The sequence below is a fragment of the Tachypleus tridentatus genome, chromosome 1, assembly GCF_004210375.1.
Source record: "Tachypleus tridentatus isolate NWPU-2018 chromosome 1, ASM421037v1, whole genome shotgun sequence".
Classification (NCBI taxonomy): domain Eukaryota; kingdom Metazoa; phylum Arthropoda; class Merostomata; order Xiphosura; family Limulidae; genus Tachypleus; species Tachypleus tridentatus.
The window spans coordinates 120,901,855-120,919,391 of NC_134825.1; the positions used below are offsets into that span (position 1 = coordinate 120,901,855).

Below are 17,537 nucleotides of genomic sequence, written 5' to 3' on the forward strand. Positions count from 1 at the left end.
TGTTCGTTGGTAAAAGAGTAGCCCAAGAGTTGGTGGTGGGTGGTGATGACTAGCTGCCTTTCCTCTTGTCTTACATTGCAAAATTAGAGAAGGCTAGTGCAGCTAGACCTCGTGTAGCTTTGCGAGAAATTCAAAACAAACGAAAAACCTAGGTATTCAAATCTTTAATCTCAAAGATAAGAGCCGGTGGCTCAGTGATAAGTCTGAGGGCTTATAACGCTGAACATCCGGTTTTAATCCGGAAGAACATCATTAGCTCGTTGTACACCTTCGTTTTTATTAACAACATTCCAAAAATCAATATTGATGTGAGTAAATAACTAATGATTATGGAGGTCCACATGAAGTGACGCATGCCAGTGGAACACTTCGCCTAAATAATTACAAATTCAGAAACATACCAGTAATTTACAAAGCAGTGTAAGACTAGAGGGAAGGCAGCTAGTCATCACCACTCACCCCCAACTCTTGGGCTACTCTTTTACCAACGAATGGTGGGATTGATCGTCACATTATAACGACCCCACGGCTGGGAGGGCGAGCATGTTTAGTACGACGGGAATTCGAACCCGCGACCCTCAGAATACGAGTCGCACGCCTTAACACGCTTGGCCATGCCGAGCCGGTATATAAAGGACTCTTAAAAAGCTGTACACAAACGTCACAGTCCACCATCAGAAAAAAAAAGCCAACTTTGGCTTGTGCATTTCTGAGGGTTGCTGACGAAAGGTGGGAGAAAATAAATCAAAATTGGCCTAACCCAGTACCATGGAGAATATTGTTTTACAAACCTACATTTCTCTTTTATCTTTGGGAGCTTCTGATTTTTGTCCAGTGGAAAATTATTTGGTGTTAACGTATTTCAACAAGTAACACAACCAGAACAAAAATGTATTTGATATTCTAATAATAGCATTTTCGTGTAAGTGTAACAATACAAGTACAGGTGTACTGAACACGTTAACTGACAGATTTTTAAACTTCGGTAAAGGAATGTGAAATATATTCTATGCAATATCTGTGCGATACGGAGGAGTTTGAGTTCCATTCATTGATGTCAAACGCACCCTCGCGGCCAAATGGGTAAACTAAAAGAATCGGCAGCTATTATGGAATTTAAAAGAATCGACAGCTATTATGGAATTTCAGATATAGAAAGAAAAAAACAACAACAATAATTGCTTTGTTATTAGGACTTACAATCATTCATATTATTATCAAAACTCTCAAAGCCCTTTATATACGCCCCGCGCTTGTACAGCGGTATGTCTATGGATTTACAACGCTAAAATGAGGTATTCCCCTTGGTCGGCTTAACAAATACCCCTATGTGGCTTTGTTATAAGAAAACACACACCTTTATATACTTTATTTATTCTAATTTTCACTTGCCACAAATTTCTTGTACTGTTATACATTTTAGATGTATTGATATTTGATTATTCCTGTCAATATCTGCAACAAGTCATCATTTAGAAACACGATTAGTGAAGTTTAATATTTTCTTTATATAAGTTTAATCATTTTTTCATATATGTAATTGCCATACTAATAAGTTTTTCTTTGTTGATACTCAACATAGAACGAAACAAATTGATTTTGTAGTTGTTAAGCACACAGTTATTCAACAGGCTATGGAATCCCGATTTGTAGCGTTGTAATCCAGAGGACTTGCCGCAAAACAGTTGGAAGGTGACAAAATGAAATTCACAATTGATATAACTGGTCTTTCTAAACAGCCCGGCATGGCCAGGTGGATAAGGCACTTGACTCTCAATCAGAGGGTCGAGGGTTTGAATCCCCGCCACACCAAACATGCTCGCATTTTCAGCCGTGTAGGCATTATAAAGTGACGGTCAATCCCACTTTTCGTTGGTAAAAGAGTAGCCCAAGAGTTGGCGGGGGTGGTGATGACTAGCTGCCTTCCATTTAGTCTTACACTGCTAAATTAGGGACGGCTAACGTGTAGCTTTGTGCAAAATGTAAAACAAACCCAAATTATTACCAAACTTGTAGATATTATTTTGTTTAGTTTAGTTGACTTCTTATCATCCATGTTAAAATGTCGTATTAGGCCTACAACAATCAAGGTATTCGTTTGTTATTTGATTGAGTCTTACATTAAACATTTACTTCTACAAAACTGTCTTCATTAATATTAAACAATTTTTATAATATTTTGTGAATTATTCATTTTATATGATGTTCGACAGCTGTTGAACAAATTCCTACACATTCATGTGGCTGCGAATACATGTTATTATGTCATAGTTCAGTTTTCATTGAAGCAACCGTTCTACGAAAGACAATAAGTTCAGTATTGGACCATACATCAGTGTACATGGACGTCGACTTACAAGACCATGACTAAAGACACATCTGTTTCTCACGACTGTAAATGTCAGTTTCTAGGCATGTTTAAAATCCTGTGAACTTTTATCTTCTAGACATTCAGTCCTTTGTTTGTTATCACGTTAATAAGATTGTTACATATGTCTGGCTTCATCACAGTTATTTTGGGAGGAAGTCAATAAACTCCATTTTACTGACAAGACTATTACACAGAATTAGCATGATGAGTGTTTTCGAACCCTGTGTTATCCTATAATTTGTTGTATGACTTTTTTTCGCTTATATGGCGAGGACTAGAGACTTCATAAAGGTGTTTTACTCTTTGTCGCCCCCTAGTAATACAATCTCACAACACTGGAAACTGGGTTTTGATACCCCGTGAAGGACAGAACACAGATAGTGTAGCTTTGTGTTTAACTTCAGACAAATAAATAAATATAACTACTCGTATATGTAACTCGTTTAACGTTTTTGTTCTAAGAATCTTTATCATTGGGAAAACTGAGATACAATCATCAAATCAAAGTTACATACTTGGTGTATTGGATTGTCGAATAATCGGTAAATTGTCACGAAACATGTGTTTATCTGGGTCTAAGTGTTACGTAAGGGTTCTCACATATAAAAATATGCCAGTACAGTAGCGTATGTCAGAAGCTTTCTATAACTTACTGTTAACTGTAGTGTACTTTTAGCAGCTAGGTCATAAATTTAATACATTATATATAATGATGTGTTTATAGATTAAAATGATGGTATTATTAGCTATATTAAATGTAGCCAGTTTTCAAACTTCTACCTTGAAAATTTCCCAAAATAACTCAGATATTTGTGTATGTTATGCTGTAATATATCTTTGTCTTTCTACCTGCCTTCTAGAATTGTCGCTCTTTCTGCTGTATACAGCTAAAGCTAATCACTCTACTAAGTGGTAAAGAGTATAGAAAAAGTTAGCAGCGGGTGATTTTCGCTACCGCCTCTCTTGTCCCCCGCTGGTACAGCGGTAAACCTTCAGGTTTACAACGCTTAAATCACGGGTTCGATTCCTCACGGTGGTCTCAACAGATAGCCCGTTGTGGCTTTGCTATAAGAAAACACACACACGCACACGTGCCCTCGCATTAGTCTATCATTTCCAGAGTAGGAACAGCTAGCGCAGGTACCTCTAAAGTGCTTTAGCACGAAATTTGTCAAAGAAACAAACTATTTTATACTTTTGTTCTTGCTATAAGAACTGTAAATTGCATTTTTGTTCTATGCAATAAATGTAAACACACAATTTGATAGACTTGTTAAGTACCAACTGTAATCTTTATTTACAACATGTTTCTAAACACCATTAAGACACCTTCATAACTACAATCCTTACCTTAACTTTGAATTAGACTATAATATTTTTTCGAAAAAAATTTATCTTCATGTCATCAATAACCAAACAGCAAAAGAAACACCGTAAGAAAACACATTTTCTTCATATAAAGGGGGTGCATGCAAAACATTGAGCTGTACAGTTTTTATAATTCCATTCATTCACTTTCAGTAACAACGTGAAATTTGCTTTTCCTTTCTTTGTCATGCTTGATTTAAGGTATACCAAAGTTTTGGTTATTGGAAATTCTTTTAATGTCCTAAAAGGCATTTTCCCCCCTTCCCAATCCCCCGCTTGATTCTTTTTTTTTTTTCGTTTTCCAAGAAAATTTTGTCTAAACTCGTCAACAAAATTACGATATTTATATTTATATATATTACTATATTTATACATATATTTGTGATGTACGTATATATTACTATATTTATACATATATTTGTGATGTACGTATATATTACTATATTTATACATATATTTGTGATGTACGTATATATTACGATATTTATACATATATTTGTGATGTACGTATATATTACTATATTTATACATATATTTGTAATGTACGTATATATTACGATATTTAGTTCAACAAAATTACTATATTTATACATATATTTGTGATGTGCGTATATATTACGATATTTAGTTCGCTAGTTACGAGATTGTATTTTGGTCTTTTTATGCAAAAAAATCTACGTGACTTAAGTGAAATTGTAGCTTGAATATTTTTACTTGTCTGTTGCTTTTATTTTGAAGATATTTTAGCATCTATATTTTTTCTTTGGTAATAGCAATAAATAGTAACATTTTATTCTCAAATCTGAAGAAATGTCGAGTATTTTATTTCTGAAATTGTAACACGAAAGCAAATTTCTCGTAAACATTAGCAATATTCATATTTAAGAACAATAATACACTCATGATCGACCTTTTTGGACAGAAACCTTTCCCTCATATTCACAGCTTGAAACTAATGTAATAATATATAATTACAAGCACACTCTTCAAGTAAATAAAATAGCACTAATTCTTTTTCACTTATAAATATTGACGTTCAAAGTACAAGATCTAAAATGATTGGATGTTTTCTTAAATGAAGAATATAGTTTCATTATTTATTTTAAGTGTGTTTGTGTGTTTTCTTTTAGCAAAGCCACATCGGGCTATCTGCGGAGCCAATCGAGGGGAATCGAACCCCTGATTTTAGCGTTGTAAATCTGGAGACTTACCGTTGTACTAGCGAGGGGCATTTGTTTTAAGACAATATCAGAATATATATAAAATTGATTGGAGAAGAAAATATTAATAGTTAGCTATCTTTGTGTTGTAAACAGTAACTATTTTTCTCCTTTTAAGTGTAATACGTAAACATGTTACAGCACCGCCTTACTGTAACGTTTCCTTAATTTTCTATACGAAACGAACTGGACTCGTTCCTCAGAACGACAATAATTTTTAACCTTAAGCGTTTGTAAAAATTAGGTAGAGTGTTATTTGTTTTCAAATAAAAGTTAAGATACGTCTTACTGTAACAGATCCACCTGATCCACCAGCCATTCTCGAGTACGAGGAAGGAAATCCTATCCTAGAAGGAAACATTCAGAAGTTTAACTGTATTTCTCTTGGAGGTAATCCTCCAGCACGTCTACAGTGGTTTCGTGGAGAGAGAAAGGTGATTTTTTTCTCTAATATTGAAATTTCAAGTAGAATATGTCGTATGACATGGAATCCATCATGATGTGGAACATTAGTCCACTCGCTGTATGTATCTTACAGTTTTCTTAATCATCTCAGAGTATCAAAACCGAATATTATATGCATAATTTAAAGCAGAAATCGTAGTAACAGCAAATTCAATATTTTACAGAAATTGCGTTTATCAGTTCCTTTTCTCTTAACCAATGACATTCGCATCTATGAAGAATTATGAACTCACTTGCATGGCCTGATATATAGCGAGAGTCAGTCGATGTCATATGATGCAAAATGGAGGCAATTTAACTCTGTTTTCTATCTTCTTATCCACAATCTGCATCATTATTCGTTTTTGAAGCAAACTTTGTTATTATATCGAAATTCTAGCCAAGTAAAGAAACTGCATGGTCCAATTTTTTATGGACTCTTTCTCATGGTTACAGTTAGTAAAAAAATAAAACAAAAAAAAACTTAAACTCAGCAATTGTATTTTTCCCTTGGCACTTTTTTTCTTCTATCGAAGTGCAAAGTGTCACGTGCCCGGTTTCAGATTGCATTACTTTTCTATACACGATGAAAATAGCCGATATTCAAACACACAACTGTTCTTTATCGGCCCTTGAGGGGATTACTGAAGTACCGTTCCGTCTTCATGAACCATTGTTTGTGATTTAACGAACACACACGCAAAAACTAGAATTCTTAGAATTTTCTCAAAATAATATGTAGGTATAATAATTTCAGTGGACATATAACTGTATTTTCATGTTTAAATTTTCAATACAAGAGTAACATGTTACGTGTACTTTGATATTGTACTTGCTCTGTAACAACGAACTCCTTTATTATTTAATATAAGAACGGGGTTTAACAGTCCATAGGAATCTATAGAAAAAAAAGGTTACACTTTGTGTAGTTAAAAAGCCTTTAATACGAATATGTGTGTATACAGTAGTTTCTGTTCAGTTTCTTTTTTTATTCCTTCAAATAATTAGGAATAATAACTTACACGTGCAGATTAAAAGCTATGGCGAACCGTGCCAGAGATATAGTTTTGTGTATGTTGTAAAAATGTAGTTTCACCGAAAATCAGTAATCCTTATTTAGAAATTTTTTGCACTTTACGTAACATCGGTGAGATGTCAGAACATGAACTGATTGTTTTATTCTCGTGGAGCTTAACGCAGAATTTTACTGTAATTTGTTTCAGATCAGCACTCAGTCTCGAATTACCGGAAGTGGAATTTCTAGCGAACTCATGATCAAAGCAAGACGGGAAGACAATGGCGCTGTTTATCGATGCGAGGCCTCCAATTCTGCCACAGTTAAACCTCTCATCGCTAGCATTCAGTTATCCGTCAATTGTAAGTGTTGAAAAGTAAAGTATTTGAACATAATTTCCTCTAAGGAGTACCAAGCATACAAGCAGAAAAGTGAAACATCCGTAAACATATCTTGGACAATTAGAATTGATTGTAATACTTGAAAGCACAAATAATTATTAAGAACAACCGAAAGGTAATATATTGTAGGTTTTCAAATACCACAAGGTTCTATAGTATTTTGTGTTTTAATATTTTGTGAATAATATTAATTCGTCATCGTGATCCGGTACGACTTTTGGCTGTACATTGTGATTTTGAATACTGTTACTTAATATGTTCGTCCTTTCAACTGTGGAGCCTTATAATGAGATGGTCAGTCCCAATATTCGTTGAAAATGGAATGATGAGGAGTTGGTAACCAGCCACATTCTCTCTAATTTATTGCTGATAGTTGTCGAGTAGCTTTGAGCGATAGTTAACAAAACAAAACAAACCAGCAACACTATAAACAAGATTTATTTAAAAATTATATTCGGCAAACTTATAAACATAATGTGTTTGAGTCGTTCACTAAAAGCTTTGAGTGTTGCAGCTTTCTATTTACTTGAGTTAAAGAATAGATTATTGTGGTGTTTTTCAATCTGTAGTTTGTATACAACTTTGTACGCTCTAGAATGATAATAGTTATATTATTTGGAATAATAATTTAAAGTGTTGTTAAAAAATATTTTCTTTGAGGTGTATTAACCAACAAAGAGGTCCAGAAATGTCCTTAAGGATTAGCAGTTCACGCGCTGTTGTCGGAAAATATTTTTCCACAGAAGGCTGTCGTGAATGTCAAACTTTTGGCGATCAAACCTCACTATTTGATTAGAGTACCCTAAGGGTTGGCGGCTGGTGGTGATGTTTATTAGAAGCTTTCTCTTTAGTTATAAGCTAAAAATTGAGGATGGCTATATCAGGTAGACCTTGTGTAGCTGTGTATGAATGTCAGAAACAAACAAACCAGCCGTCGAAAGTTACGAGTCATATACTGCATATCTCAGATCCCTGATTTGCACGAACAAACTTTATCAGGGCTGTTAAACTAACAGAATTTATTTGAAAAATAAAGAATAAAAATATTCGTAAATGACATATTATCCGGAAGAATTCCAAGAAACGAATTCAAGGGTTTTCATCCGTAAAACTGATTATTAAATCTCGCTTCTCTTTCAAATATTGCGTTTAGTTGAAGCGTCAGTTCTAATCTAACTTCATTGCCAAGAGCCCTAACCTTACATATATGCATAGTAAAATGTTGTGAACATAGTTATCTGTTGTTTCAGGAATGTGTGTCTGCAGGCAAACACCTGTGACACTGGCTTCTATAGAAAGCAAATCCTAACGCGGCATAAATACAACGTTTTGAATAATAATTTAACAACCGTTGTCCCCTGAATTATTAGTGTTTCAAATATAAAACATCAACTTAATACTTTGAGTGTACGGTATGAGATAAATATATATATATATATATATATATATATGTGGGCGTGCTTTTCATCAATAAAAGATGTAGTGCGTTTTCTATATGTAAAGTAAACATTTTGTATAAATACGTATATTGATATACATGTGTACAATGACCTTACTGGTACACGAATCCGAGACTACATGACTTGTTAATAAAGAAAAGGTTTGTAATTGGGATTACAGCCTAAAATTTCTACAGCAACCAGTTAAAAAACAAAACAAATACGTTCTAGTTTTTGTAAGTAGTGACGTAAGAACAGTATATTTAACTACTGAACTTCACCTTATTTATTACAAATACGTTCTAGTTTTTGTAAGTAGTGACGTAAGAACAGTATATTTAATTACTGAACTTCACGTTGTTTATTACAAATACGTTCTAGTTTTTGTAAGTAGTGACGTAAGAACAGTATATTTAATTACTGAACTTCACGTTGTTTATTACAAATACGTTCTAGTTTTTGTAAGTAGTGACGTAAGAACAGTATATTTAATTACTGAACTTCACGTTGTTTATTACAAATACGTTCTAGTTTTTGTAAGTAGTGACGTAAGAACAGTATATTTAATTACTGAACTTCACGTTGTTTATTACAAATACGTTCTAGTTTTTGTAAGTAGTGACGTAAGAACAGTATATTTAATTACTGAACTTCACCTTGTTTATTACAAATACGTTCTAGTTTTTGTAAGTAGTGACGTAAGAACAGTATATTTAATTACTGAACTTCACGTTGTTTATTACAAATACGTTCTAGTTTTTGTAAGTAAGTAGTGACGTAAGAACAGTATATTTAACTACTGAACTTCACGTTGTTTATTACAAATACGTTCTAGTTTTTGTAAGTAGTGACGTAAGAACAGTATATTTAATTACTGAACTTCACGTTGTTTATTGCAAATACGTTCTAGTTTTTGTAACTAATGACGTAAGAACAGTATATTTAATTACTGAACTTCACGTTGTTTATTACAAATACGTTCTAGTTTTTGTAAGTAGTGACGTAAGAACAGTATATTTAATTACTGAACTTCACGTTGTTTATTACAAATACGTTCTAGTTTTTGTAAGTAGTGACGTAAGAACAGTATATTTAATTACTGAACTTCACGTTGTTTATTACAAATACGTTCTAGTTTTTGTAAGTAGTGACGTAAGAACAGTATATTTAATTACTGAACTTCACGTTGTTTATTACAAATACGTTCTAGTTTTTGTAAGTAGTGACGTAAGAACAGTATATTTAACTACTGAACTTCACCTTATTTATTACAAATACGTTCTAGTTTTTGTAAGTAGTGACGTAAGAACAGTATATTTAATTACTGAACTTCACCTTGTTTATTACAAATACGTTCTAGTTTTTGTAAGTAGTGACGTAAGAACAGTATATTTAATTACTGAACTTCACCTTATTTATTACAAATACGTTCTAGTTTTTGTAAGTAGTGACGTAAGAACAGTATATTTAATTACTGAACTTCACGTTGTTTATTACAAATACGTTCTAGTTTTTGTAAGTAGTGACGTAAGAACAGTATATTTAATTACTGAACTTCACGTTGTTTATTGCAAATACGTTCTAGTTTTTGTAATTAGTGACGTAAGAACAGTATATTTAATTACTGAGCTTCACGTTGTTTATTACAAATACGTTCTAGTTTTTGTAAGTAGTGACGTAAGAACAGTATATTTAATTACTGAACTTCACGTTGTTTATTACAAATACGTTCTAGTTTTTTGTAAGTAGTGACGTAAGAACAGTATATTTAATTACTGAACTTCACGTTGTTTATTGCAAATACGTTCTAGTTTTGTAATTAGTGACGTAAGAACAGTATATTTAATTACTGAGCTTCACGTTGTTTATTACAAATACGTTCTAGTTTTTGTAAGTAGTGACGTAAGAACAGTATATTTAATTACTGAACTTCACGTTGTTTATTACAAATACGTTCTAGTTTTTGTAAGTAGTGACGTAAGAACAGTATATTTAATTACTGAACTTCACGTTGTTTATTACAAATACGTTCTAGTTTTTGTAAGTAGTGACGTAAGAACAGTATATTTAATTACTGAACTTCACCTTGTTTATTACAAATACGTTCTAGTTTTTGTAAGTAGTGACGTAAGAACAGTATATTTAATTATTGAACTTCACGTTGTTTATTACAAATACGTTCTAGTTTTTGTAAGTAGTGACGTAAGAACAGTATATTTAATTACTGAACTTCACCTTGTTTATTACTTTCGTCTTAAGCTCGTTACTTACTTTGACCAGAAGCTAACACTAATTCTTTAACATAATTATTTTCAATATCCATGGCCACGGAAATAACTCCCGGCAAGAGAAACGTATAGTACATTCTGTGAATAACCTGCTGTTCTATCTTGAAGAACTTTCCCCCCCCCCCATGAAAAACAACAACAAATAAACAGAATACATTGTGTCGCTTTGTTGTCGCTGTCTTATGACAAAAGTAATAACATACTTCCTTCTTATTTTATTTTTTTTTGGTGATCAAGTTCCACCCAGGAATGTGACCATTGACGCAACGCCGAAATTCCCCAGGGAGGGGGAGAAGGTAAGAAATGGAATAAGTAACGTTAAATGTGTATATCTTTCTCTTTCTCTGCTCTTAAAAAGAACATTAAGTAAAAAGAAAAACATCATGTGTACAAGAGAGTTTCAGTAAAGCGTAGTATTATTTACTGTAGCCTTCACTTATCGAGTTATTTTAAGTAGGAACAGAAATCTTGTATTGCTGAGCACTTTCGGACGACGGACTCGCCTTTCACTCGAGGAGAAAACAGGTCAAACTTCCCAAAGTGCTCGGGTTATCGGCTTTGCTATTAGTTGATTTAGACTCTGTAAAGTGTGTTTTGTACTTGTTATATGAAATTTTAACAACAACTTTTATTTATATGGTTTTTCAATTATTTCTTTTCTATATTTTGTTTTTGATATATGTTTTATAATTCTGTAATCTTATCTGAATGGATCTTAAAAAAAAAACACATTAAATGCCTAATATTGACATTATATATATTTCCATTCCTGATAAATACTTTGCAAGTATTGTAGTCTCTGACGTGTCTTTTTATTTATACTTGCTAACCAAGTCATGGCCCGGCATGGGCAGGTGGTTAAAACACTCGACTCGTAATCTGAGGGTCGCAGATTTGAATCCCCGTTACATCAAACATGCTCTCCCTTTCAGCCGTGGGGACGTTATAATGTTATGGTGAATCCCACTATTGATGACTAGCTGCCTTCCCTCTAGTCTTACACTGCTAAATTAGGGACGGCTAGCGCAGATAGCCTCGAATAGCTTTGAGCGAAATTCAAATCAAACCAAACTAAACTAATCAACACAGTGACACAGCGGTGTGTCTGTGGACTTACGGCGCTAGATTCCTGGTTTCAATACCACAGATGGACGAAGCACAGATAGCCAATTGTGTAGCTTTGTATTTAATTACCAACAAACTAATAAACGAATTTACTTATTAAAATCTTCTCTATAATGAAATAGTAACGACTGCAGCGCTAAAATATCCTTTGTAAATAGAGTCAGACAAACTTAACGTCCCGTTATCTTATTTGTAAATAGAGCCAGACAAACTTAACGCTCCATTATCTTATTTGTATATAGAGCCAGACAAACTTAACGCCCCGTTATCTTATTTGTAAACAGAGCCAGAGAAACTTAACGCCCCGTTATCTTATTTGTAAATAGAGCCAGAGAAACTCAACGCCCCATTATCTTATTTGTAAATAGAGCCAGACAAACTTAACGCCCCGTTAGCTTATTTGTAAATAGAGCCAGACAAACTTAACGCCCCGTTATCTTATTTGTAAATAGAGCCAGACAAACTTAACGCCCCGTTATCTTATTTGTAAATAGAGCCAGACAAACTTAACGCCCCATTATTTTACCTTATAATTGTTTGTTTGTTGTTGTTTAAGGTGATATTTTTAAGTGTGTGTTTGAAAATATGACTCGGGTCATATCGAAAATCAATAATTAAATGTAAGTTTCTGAATGATAAATGGAAAAAGAAATAAAGAACCAATTTTATGAAAAATAATTAAAACAATATTGAGATTAAATTTCGGTATATTAAATATACCGTTTAAACATGGCTCACCAAAAGTTAATGTGATTCACCTGTAATGAGTAGCAATGTTGCTTCGACCCAATATTGTTTCTCTTATAGTAAAGCCACATTGACTTATCTGCTGTGTCCACCGAGGGAAATCGAACCCCTGATTTTAACGTTGTAAATCCGAAGACTTACCGCTGTCCTATCGGGGTCTCCAAGAGTGATAAACACTAATGACTCATTACGTGGAAAGTTTTATAGTCACTTACGTTCATTAGTCTGTCAAGCTTAATCATATGGTGTTATGTAGTGTGTATATCATTTACAATAATTTCTTAGTTTGTTATAAGCTTTAGTAATTGTGACTGTAGGAAAGAGCTGCTTTTTATATGAGTAAAACGTTTCTAGCAAAATCTTTATGAGGTTTGTTTGACTTACAGTAATTCTAAGTTAAGAAATAACGTTAAATAAATATAAAGTTAAAGTAACCTTGAACAATTCAGATGAATATTTGCTTATACATTATTTATCACTATGTCTCTGTAATCTATGATGTCTCAACACTTCCCCATTGACATACATTGAATGTCGTGAATTCAAATTAATTATCTAGACATTTCTGAAACTTTGGCATTGTTATGTTATAATCTGCCAGATTCGGCTCAAATACAGAAGGTGAAAGCTTACTGAGTGTACTGAAACGTGGATATACATCCGACTGAGATATGCCTTTGTCAGGTGTCAAGCTACTAGTCCGTATCAGTGAAATAGTCATTGTTTGTGAAGCCATGGATTAGGCTTCACCAAATATTTGATTTTATACCTACCACGAGTTAACGACAATAAGGCTTAGGGATTATTCTTCATAAAATGCTGGAATACATTATTTTGTTCCGTTTTAAAGTATTTATTTTTACTTACACTAACACCTTACTCTATGGTCTACCCTGGTCTTTTTTATTATGATAGAATAGCTTCTAAATTCGTCATGCACTGTCATGTCCTCTTGTTGATCTCTTAATGTCCTGTGATTGTTGAGATTATAAAATGGCTTCATTTGGACTGACAATATGAATCTTTTGAAAGTCGGACAGCCAGTGGATTGTTTATGTCTCAGAAACAAATACTCGGAAAAGTTAGACGAAACTGTGACACTATGGAGTATTAGGGACATTCATGTCACTAGAACTTCAGTTCTGTGTTCATCTCACCAGAACTTCATTTCTGTGTTCATCTCACCAGAACTTCATATCTGTGTTCATCTCACTAGAACTTCAGTTCTGTGTTCATCTTACCAGAACTTCATTTCTGTGTTCAGATCACCAGAACTTCAGTTGGTGTTTATCTCACCAGAACTTCATTTCTGTGTTCAGATCACCAGAACTTCAATTCCTTATTTTTCATTTTCAAAAGATAGGAAATGAGTCTTCTCCATTAGGACGTATCGTCGTGATGCTCTTTTAAACTTTCAATTTTAGCTAAAGAATCTCTCGTGATAAGACTGTACAATACTACTTTGTTCCCACTTCATGAGTACCATTGTTCCGTTTTTATGTGTAATCGATTGCTCCAAGGCTTTCTTGAACGAGATATCGCCGTAAATGTTATTTTTATACATTAAACAATTGATACGTTGAAACGGAAATGTTTGTAGATCTAACCCAGGAAGAACAGTACTTCAGTAATACCTACAGATACGTAAGTATATATATGTGTTTTACATATGTCGTAAAATAGATATGTGATTGTCATTAGATTTTCCCACTTGGTTTCTCAACAGATTTCCTTGGTGTGTGTAACAGATAGTAGCCAACCCCCTGCAAGTATTTCTTGGTGGAAAAACGATCAAGAGCTAGAAAGTGAGCAGGAAGAAGGTATTAATGCTATTTATAGAGGAATTTCAACGGTCAGCAAGCTCGAATTAGTTGTGACAGCTGAAGACGATGGCTCCCTCTTCACATGTTCGGCTGTTAATAAGGTCACGCGAGGAATTGTCAGAGATGTGTTCCTTCTATCGGTATTATGTAAGTTTAAAAATAACAAAAACAATATATAAAACAATGAATATTGTATGGTAATAAGTATTAGCAAATTCAACAACGAGTTACATTAAGTAAAAATATAACAATAAAAAAATCTTATGGTAATAATTACTCGCATAATCAACAATAAGTTTAGTAAAAATAAAACAATCCAATATCGTACGGTAACAATTATTCACAATTTCAACAACGAGTTAATTATTTGTTTAGAATTAAACACAAAGGTACTCAATGGGCTAGCTGTGCTCTGCCCTCTTAGGGTATCGAAACCCGGTTTTTAAGGGTATGTGTCCGCAGTCATAACGCTGTACCACTGGGGGTAAGTGGGTGGGCTGCCAATAAGTTCTGTTAAGTAGAATTATAAGACATCTACTTTATGCACGGAGATATTTTTTTAAAATAGTTGGCATTTCTCTTAAATTTAGTGATAAATAAAGTTAACTGAGGAATAATACAAAGATTTACGGAGACATTTTGTTTACTTTTAGATAAACCTGTATTTTTGCACCAGATCAAGACAATTGATATCACAGAAAATCAGACAATCGTTGTGAATATGTCTGCAAGAGGTAATCCACCATCCATTGAATACACGTGGATTTTCCGTGAGGTCGAAATATCGCCAGCTTCTTCGCGCTTTAACTATGAAGAACGACAGAGGATTAGTGTGGAGGGACCTTTTCTAAAATTGGAAAATGCCAGTCGATTGGACAGTGGAATCTACTACTGTAGGGCAGAGAATGACCAAGGATCATCAAATGCATCAGTAGAGTTGAATATTTTGTGTAGGAGTAATATATGTTTTGTTTGTTTGGAATTAAGCACAAAGTTACACTGTGGGCTGTCTGTTCTCTGCCCATCAAGAGTATCGAAATCTGGTTTTTAGCGCTATGGGTCCGCAGATATTCCTCTGTGCCACTAGGGGGCGTAATATATGTCTTAATAAAATTGTGTAAAGGCATTCGTGTGTTTAACCGTTAACTGAAATATAAATGAAATACAACAATTTATTTTTAAAGCAAATTTTCTGAGTTTAACATTAATAGATTCAGTAACGTTAAATTTTATGTGCGTAAATCTAAAACAAATTTTTGTAACGCAAAACATGGCAACTAGGTAAAACACAAATTTCAAGGCTAAAAAACACGTAATTTGTGCTATTTAAAGTGGTATCCCATTTTCCCAAGAATCGGCTGCAGTTTTATATTCATTTCGTATTTGCAAGATGTCATTTTATGTAGTGTTACAAACCGCTCGCATTACGACAGATTGGTTTGGTTTGTTTTGTATTTTGCTCAAAGCTACACGAGGGCTATCTGCGTTAGCCGTTCGTATTTTAGCAGTGTAAAACAAGAGAATAAGACTCTTTTACCAACGAATAATGAGATTGACCGTCACTTTATAACGCCCCCACGCTTGAAAGGACGAGCATGTTTGGTGTGACGGAGATTGGAACACGCGACCCTCGGATTACGAGTCGAGTGCCTTAAACCACCTGAACATGCCGAGCTACAATATATCTTGTACCTTTAGAAATTATGCAATAAAACATAAAACAAAATTGATGCCTGGGAATTTTCAGTCACGTGAAATTATTTTAGATGTAGAAAAATAATGTCAAATTACAATTGAGGTTGAACAAAGTAAAATACGCTGAAGTAAAAGAAGTATTTCAACACTTCTTTTACATTAGACAGTAAAATTATGGAAGTAAACAGAGACATGCCTTTTTTTTTTACTACAGATCCTGCTTCAATTTTAAATCTTACCCAAAACCAAATGGTAAACGAGGGTGTGAAGGTTTTGTTAGAGTGTTGGATCGATAGCAATCCGATAACACGTGACACGGGAACGTGGAGACGACGGGGTGTGGACACGGTTTTCGAGACCAGAAATTTGGGTTCCGGAAAATTTCTCCTGGAAATCAACAAGATAACAAGAACAGATTCCGGAGAGTATGAGTGTGTAGCCTATAATGGCATTGGCCAACACGACGTTAAACAAGTACAGCTTTCAGTTATGTGTGAGTTTTCCCTCATTAAGTAACCTCGAGTTACTTTCTGCAAAGTTCTAAGTTCACTGACTTTGAATCTTTCTGCTGTTATCAGCTCCAGTTTTCAATAACAATTACTCCAAGTTGTTGTTTTTTTGTAAATCAAAGACGTATCAATTATTAGTTTCGGTTTCCATAACAATCACTCCAAAATTTTTTAAGTCATAAATCCAAACACTACTGTTTTTAATTTCCAAGTCAATTGTTAGAAAATTTTGTAAATCTGAAACGTAACCAATGTTGTCTTAGTTCACTATAACAGTTACTCCTTAATCTAATCATACCTTAAGACGTACGATTAGCGAAAATGTGTTAGTCCAAATTCATGTCTTTGGATAAAAAACTTTGAAGAATACATTGTGAAAGTTATCATTTGTCCTGCTGATTTTTTTTAAATTTCATTTGTAAAAATTGTTACTTACTAGATGAATACTTCGATGTTCCGAGATTTCGAATACGAGATTTATCTATCAGTATTTCAATATATGGTAACGATTATTCAAGTTGATTTCACATTTCTTTGCTTATTACTTATTAGTTCATTGTTTGAACCATATCTGATAAAGAGCAGAATTTTTATAGTACCTAATTCAAAGAGTTTTTAAAGTGACAAGGCAGTATTATTGTTTAGAATATTCACTTGAAATTTTATTTCTTTCTTAGACAGGCCAGTGTTTCTAGAGTCAAACATGCAAACAAAAGTTGCTGGTGAGGAAGGTAAAACTGTTGTGATAAGGTGCGAAGTCGATGCAATGCCTGATGTCACATTTGATTGGTATTTTAAAGGTAAGCCAATCAGTTGGGTGTTTCCAGTGTGGAAATACACCATTAAAACTGAAAGAAAAGAAGATATGAGCTGGGTCAACGTTCTGCATGTATATCATGTTACTTCGACTGACTTCGACACTTACACTTGTGATGTTTCGAACATCGTTGGAAAAACGTCAGTGGATATAAATCTTGTAAAATCAAGTAATGTTTTTTCCTATTATTAATTTTTAAACTTCAACAAAAACATACAACATCTGTTTCCAATTTTAAGTTGTTAATAAAACTAATAATATGATTTTGATATATT

The 17,537-nt window shown here is 33.6% G+C and overlaps 1 protein-coding gene across 1 annotated transcript in view; it reads left to right on the top strand.

Annotated features, from left to right (window-relative positions):
* The window catches only part of LOC143222506 (nephrin-like), a 143,601-nt gene that overhangs the window by 94,024 nt on the left and 32,040 nt on the right, over positions 1 to 17,537 (top strand). The window contains exons 10-16 of the mRNA XM_076449111.1: positions 5,257 to 5,393; positions 6,627 to 6,780; positions 10,784 to 10,842; positions 14,145 to 14,388; positions 14,895 to 15,191; positions 16,151 to 16,429; positions 17,123 to 17,431. Of these exons, the coding sequence (XP_076305226.1) occupies positions 5,257 to 5,393; positions 6,627 to 6,780; positions 10,784 to 10,842; positions 14,145 to 14,388; positions 14,895 to 15,191; positions 16,151 to 16,429; positions 17,123 to 17,431 (1,479 nt within the window). The remainder of the gene's footprint in view (positions 1 to 5,256; positions 5,394 to 6,626; positions 6,781 to 10,783; positions 10,843 to 14,144; positions 14,389 to 14,894; positions 15,192 to 16,150; positions 16,430 to 17,122; positions 17,432 to 17,537) is intronic.